This window comes from Hylobates moloch, unplaced genomic scaffold, assembly GCF_009828535.3.
Source record: "Hylobates moloch isolate HMO894 unplaced genomic scaffold, HMol_V3 SCAFFOLD_28, whole genome shotgun sequence".
NCBI lineage: Eukaryota > Metazoa > Chordata > Mammalia > Primates > Hylobatidae > Hylobates > Hylobates moloch.
The window spans coordinates 2,231,359-2,237,358 of record NW_026652303.1 but is presented as its reverse complement, the minus strand read 5'-3'; the positions used below and the strand labels follow the sequence as shown (position 1 = coordinate 2,237,358).

General features: G+C 40.6%; 1 protein-coding gene across 4 annotated transcripts in view; it reads right to left on the bottom strand.

Annotated features, from left to right (window-relative positions):
* Positions 1-6,000, bottom strand: part of LOC116463186 (required for meiotic nuclear division protein 1 homolog) — a 45,814-nt gene that overhangs the window by 10,982 nt on the left and 28,832 nt on the right. For 3 of the 4 annotated variants that reach the window (XR_009211997.1, XR_004246602.2, XM_032146182.2), the window contains exons 9-10: positions 5,509-5,585; positions 1,515-1,635 (exon numbers count right to left, since the gene is read on the bottom strand). Coding sequence is in view for 2 of the 4 variants with exons in the window: in XM_032146182.2 (XP_032002073.1) it covers positions 1,515-1,635; positions 5,509-5,585 (198 nt within the window). In the remaining 2 variants the exon portion in view is untranslated. Of the gene's footprint in view, positions 1-1,514; positions 1,636-3,741; positions 4,637-5,508; positions 5,586-6,000 lie in introns of those variants that run through there. The other variant, XM_032146184.2, reaches the window with a different exon arrangement.

Here is a 6,000-nt window from a genome sequence, read left to right as displayed (position 1 = left end):
GCAACAGAGTGAGACTCTGTCTCAAAAAAAAAAAAAAAAAAAAAGTCACATACTGTATGACTATCTATATAACATCCTCAAAATGACAAAATTATGGAGATGGAGAAGAGATTACTCACTGCCAGGGGTTAGGGACAGTCCAGGTAGGGGGAGGGCAGTGTGACTATACAGGGTAGTATGAGGAAGAACTGTGTGGTGATAAAACAGTTTTGTGTCTTTTTGTTTTGTTTTTTTTGACATGGAGTCTCGCTGCGATGCCCAGGCTGGAGTGCAATGGCACGATCTCAGCTCACTGCAACCTCCACTTCCTGGGTTCAAGCGATTCTGCTGCCTCAGCCTCCCGAGTAGCTGGGACTACAGGCACGTGCCACCACACCCAGCTAATTTTTGTATTTTTAGTAGAGATGGGGTTTTACCATATTGGCCAAGCTGGTCTTGAACTCTTGACCTCAAGTGATCTGCCCACCTCTGGACTCACAAAGTGCTGGGGTTACAGGCATGAGCCACCGCACCTGGCACAGTTTTGTGTCTTGATCATGTGGTTGCATGGATCTACAGATGTGGCGAAATGTCACAGAACTATGTGCAGACATTGTACTAATGTCAATTTTCTGTTTTCTATGCTCTTTCCCCATGTGGTCTACCTCCATCACTACAGCTTTTTTTTTTTTTTTTTTTTTTTTAGACGGAGTCTCACTCTGTCATCCAGGCTGGAGTGCAGTGGCTCGACCTCGGCTTACTGCAACCTCTGCCTCCTGGGTTCAAGTGATTCTTCTGCCTCAGCCTCTCGAGTAGCTGGGACTGCAGGTGCGTGCCACCATGCCTGGCTAATTTTTGTATTTTTAGTAGAGACAGGGTTTCGCCATGTTGGCCAGGCTGGTCTCAAACTCCCGACCTCAGGTGATCCATCTGCCTCGGCCTCCCAAAGTGCTGGGAATTTCTTAATACACGTCTCTCTTCTCGACTTTGCTTCTGCCCTTCTAAATGCCTGCATGACGGAGCTAATTGGATATCTTGTTGCTACTCTAATCTCAGCATATCTTAGATTTAGTCTGTCACCTCCCCTCTCTGACCTCTCATTATTGTTTTTCCACCTTTGTACTTGTCACCTCCAGGCAAACATCAGTCATCCTTCCTTCCTTCTCCATGGCCTGCCACTACCCATCACTTGATTTGTCTTATATGATTCTTTCTTAAATTTATTTCTATTCTCACTGTCACCATGACAGATCAGGATCAGTCATGAACTCTTGCTTGAAACTTGACAAGAACTTCCTGATGGACCATTAGGCTTCCAAACTCTCATCTTATTCACCAACCTTATCTAGTCTGTAGAGCTAATATCAGAAGATCCTTTGACACAAAAAATTGAAGTGACTGTACAGAGGACAAGAAGGGGAAATATAAAGAGATTTGAAAGGAAGTCAAGCAAGATATTTCTCTGCAAGCAGTTAAACATATTCAACTTATAGGCGACGTGTCTTTTTCTCTCATTAAAAGTGCAAAATATGTACCTTAACTCTTCGGGCAATGCTAAGGAATTGACACGTTTTATCATAAAGTCCTTCCAGGTTTTCTCTGTCCCAGTAGAAATCAGGAGTAATCAAGAAGTCTGAACTCAAGTTTATATGGTGCCTTTAAAAAAGGGAAAATTATAACTTTTTATTTATCTTGAATTAAAAATCATTGTTTCTATTATATTTAATATTTACTTAGTGCTTTATGAAAACTCCTTTTTTTTTTTTGGTAAGAGAGAGGGTCTTGCTATGTTACCCGGGATGGAGTGCAGTGGTGTGATCACAACTCACTGCAAACTGAACTCCTGGGCTCAAGCTGTCCTCCTGCCTCAGCCTCCCATGTAGCTGGAACTACAGGCATGTGGCATTGCATCTGGCTGAAAACATTTGTTAATGCTGACCTTTGCAAAATACTTCCAACAAACATGTAAATAAAATTTACAAATGGGTTTCAAACTTCTGAACCAAATTAATTCAATTTTTAATACCAACATTATTTATGAAGTAGACAGAAAAAAACTCATTTTGTTTTCAATTTTTATTTTTATTTATTTTTTTGAGACAGAGTCACTCTTGTCACCCAGGCTGGATGGAGTACAATGGCACGATCTCAGCTCACTGCAACCTCTGCCTCCCAGATTTAAGCGATTCTCCTGCCTCAGCCTCCCAAGTAGCTGGGATTACAGGCGCCTACCATCACGCCTGGCTAATTTTTTGTATTTTTAGTAGAGAAAGGGTTTTACCAAGTTGGCCAGGCTGGTCTCGAACTCCTAACCTCACGTGATCTGCCCACCTCAGCCTCCCAAAGTGCTGGGATTACAGGCGTGAGCCACCATGCCCAGCCTAAGCTTCTTTTTTTTTATTAAAAATTTTAGGGCCAGGCATGGTGGTTCATGCCTGTAATCCCAGCACTTTGGAAGGCCAAGACGGGCAGATTGCTTGAGTCTGTGAGTTCGAGACCAACCTGGACAGCGTGGCGAAACCCTATCTCTACAAAAAATACAAAAACTAGCCAGGTGTGGTGGTGTATGCCTGTAGTCCCAGCTACTTGGGAGGCTGAGGTGGGAGGATCGTGTGAACCTGGGAGGCAGAGGCTGCAGTGAGCCAAGACTGTGACACTGTACTCCAGCCTGGGCAACAGAGTGAGAACTCAACTCAAACAAAAAAAAAATTTAATATGTACACACTTTTTTGTTTTTTATTAAAAAAATTTTTTTAGAGATAATGTCTTCATATGTCACCCAGTTTGGAGTGCAGTCACACAATCATAGCTTACTGCAGCCTCAAACTCCTGGGCTCAAGTGATCTTCCTGCCTCAGCCTCCTGAGCAGATCAAGATATAAACAGGCAAAAATTGATAAATCTTACTCTTATTCTTATCTGTATCTTTCCCTATCAGTAATCCCTTCTAGTTTCCTCTGTATATTTCCAGTGTTTATGCAAACACTAGACAAGCAAGCATACACATACATACTCTCTCTCTTAATTTCTACATTTTAATATAAGAAGTCTGCACTTACTTTTTTTTCTGAGACAGAGTTTTGTTCTTGTTGCCCAGGCTGGAGTGCACTGGCGCGATCTCGGCTCACCACAACCTCCGCCTCTTGGGTTCAAGCAATTCTCCTGCCTCAGCCTCCCGAGTAGCTGGGATTACAGGCATGTGCCACCACGCCCGGCTAATTTTGTATTTTTAGTAGAGATGGGGTTTCTCCATGTTGGTCAGGCTGGTCTTGAACTCCTGACCTCAGATGATCCACCGGCCTCGGCCTCCCAAAGTGTTGGGATTACAGGCGTGAGCCACCATGCCCAGCGTTTTTCTTTTTTGAGACAGAATCTTGCTTTGTCGCCCAGGCTGCAGTGCAGTGGCGTGATCCTGGCTCACTGCAACCTTTGCCTCCTGGGTTCAAGCAATTCTCGTGCCTCAGCCTCCCAAGAAGCTGGGATCACAGGCACACACCACCATTCCTGGCTAATTTTTGTATTTTTGGTAGAGATGGGGTTTCATCATGTTAGCCAGGCTGGTCTCGAGCTCCCGGCCTCAAGCAATCCACCTGTCTCAGCCTCCCAAAGTGCTGGCATTACAGGTGTGAGCCACTGTGCCTGGCCTTACACTTAGATGTTTAACTAAATAAAAATCTAAGCCATAAAAGTACACATAAACTGATGTGGTGGCTCACACCTGTAATCCCAGCACTTTGGGAGGCCAAGGGAGGAGGATCGCTTGAGCAAGACAGGGTCTCTACAGATTATTTTTAAAATTAGCTGGGTGTGGTGGAGCACTCCTGTGGTCCCAGCTACCCAGGAGGGTGAGGCAGGAGGAATCCCTGAGCCCAGGAGATCAAGGCTTCAGTGAGCTATGATCATGCCACTGCACTCTAGTCTGGGTGACAAGGCAAGACCCTGTCTTAAAAATAATAATAATAAAAAAGTAACACATACATACTTGTTCACGATAAAAAAAAAAAAAAAGGAAAATATCCTACAGAAGGATTCAGAAAAATAATGGTAGGCCCTCTTATGCTACCACACGACTTAAATCCTTTATTCTCCCCAAGGACAGGCCTGTAGAGACACTTGGCTGTTTATTTCCAGATCTTTCTGTATTCATACATGCATGTGTGTGCAAGCAAACACATGTACATGTGTATGCATATAAAGATAAACATGAATATTTTTATTTGCTTACACAAATGGGATCATACCCTATATAAATTTAGATTTAGTTTTTTTAATCTAATATTATTTGCCATGTTTGTTTTCACAGATGTATCACATTCCTTGTATTAACAAATAAGCATTTTTATTGTACAGGTAAGGAAACAGGATAATAAAAGTAAGCCTTTATAGAAATTATTTACAAACCTACATATATTTAGTCCTAATTATTCAGTTTGGATATTATAATTCACTACATCAATTTCTGCTTGCATGACAAAGAGAAGAGGAGAGAAGAATCTCTCTACCCTACTTCTCAGAGAATTTGCAGCTTCAGATCTGCTGCAGGATGCTCCTGATGGATGGGTTTTTAAGTTTTGTTGGTACCCTGAACTAGAGGTCCTGTACTATGAGAGATACAGACAATGAAACACCGTACCACTTCTCCTCTCCAGGCAGAGCATCTAAGGAGAATATGGAAAAACAAGTCTTAGGTGAACATTTGCAATGAGCTCTGGTAACTCATTCCACATGCTAGAAGGGATAAACTGGACAATGCTGCCTGTGAGAAAAACACTAACATCTGGGATGTTTCATTCCATAAATCCTGGGACAACTACAAGAATAAAATAAGCTGAAAACCTTTCCAGACACTTATTTAAAATGATTCATCAGTTTTTAGACACAGTTATTCCCATTTTAACATCTCGAGGCATCTTAAAATTAATGGTGTCTGACAGGTGGCAGTTGAGACTTACTTGTCTTTGCCTTAAATAATTTATTTTCTTATGCTTTCCTTTTCATATATGCCCAAGAGGGAATGTGATATAATTTACATCCAGCTAAGACTAAAAGCTATTTCAGTAAGTGTAAAATTTTAATCCTCTGATAAAAAAAGTATTGTCATAGTTTAACTGGCAGCAGTTTTTCTCTCCAGTGGCATCTTGGTGTCTCGGATTCAAAGAAACTTTTCTGTAGCAATTAGGTCTATTTAGCATTATGATGCAGTGATATATTTTTACAGAGAATTCCCGTTAACCAAATTTGGGAATATGTCTTTCTACCTTCAAAGAACACCTACTGCGCTCCTTAATGTGGGTTTAATGTAGATGAATCGTGATCTCTTTTGCACATGCGTAATTTCTTTCAGTACAGTCTTAACATAGCCCAACTACTTCTAATGGGTAAGAGTTCTCCCTGCTTATAATCAATGAAATGAAAACAGCTACAGTTCCCATAAAGGTGTAAATGTTTGCTTGTCACCACAGAACTATGGGAATGTTTTCTTGAGATTGTTAAATATATGAAATATTTTATTTAGAGAGAAAACTTTTACCTTAGGGCAAAGAGTTCACCGATTTTCTGCATAACTTCTTCATGAGATAGTTTCACTTTCTTCCCAGCTTTTAAAGCCTAGTTGAGAGGGAATCGGAAAACCAAAAAACCATGTATCTCTCTTTCTAATAAGCATTAGGTCAACAGGGCAAAATCTGAAGTGGCATAATTTGGATCCTATGTAAATACTTTTTAGGATGGCTGTCTCCCAGATTAATGTCTTAACTCACCTTGAAATTTCATAATTTTATTAGGTAGAAATTGTATATTCTCTTTTTTCATTTCCCTTCTCATCAGCATTTCATAGGATATATACATTCCTAATCTCTTAGTAGAAAAGCAGGGCCTCCTTTCCGAAGTATAATTAGATTACTCTTTCACAATAAAGACATAGTTAATTACAATAAGATGATTTTTAATGTATACTGAAATTTTAATATAACTTTATATGTATTTTTCATACCACTGTTTTTCTCATAGTTTAGCAAAACAC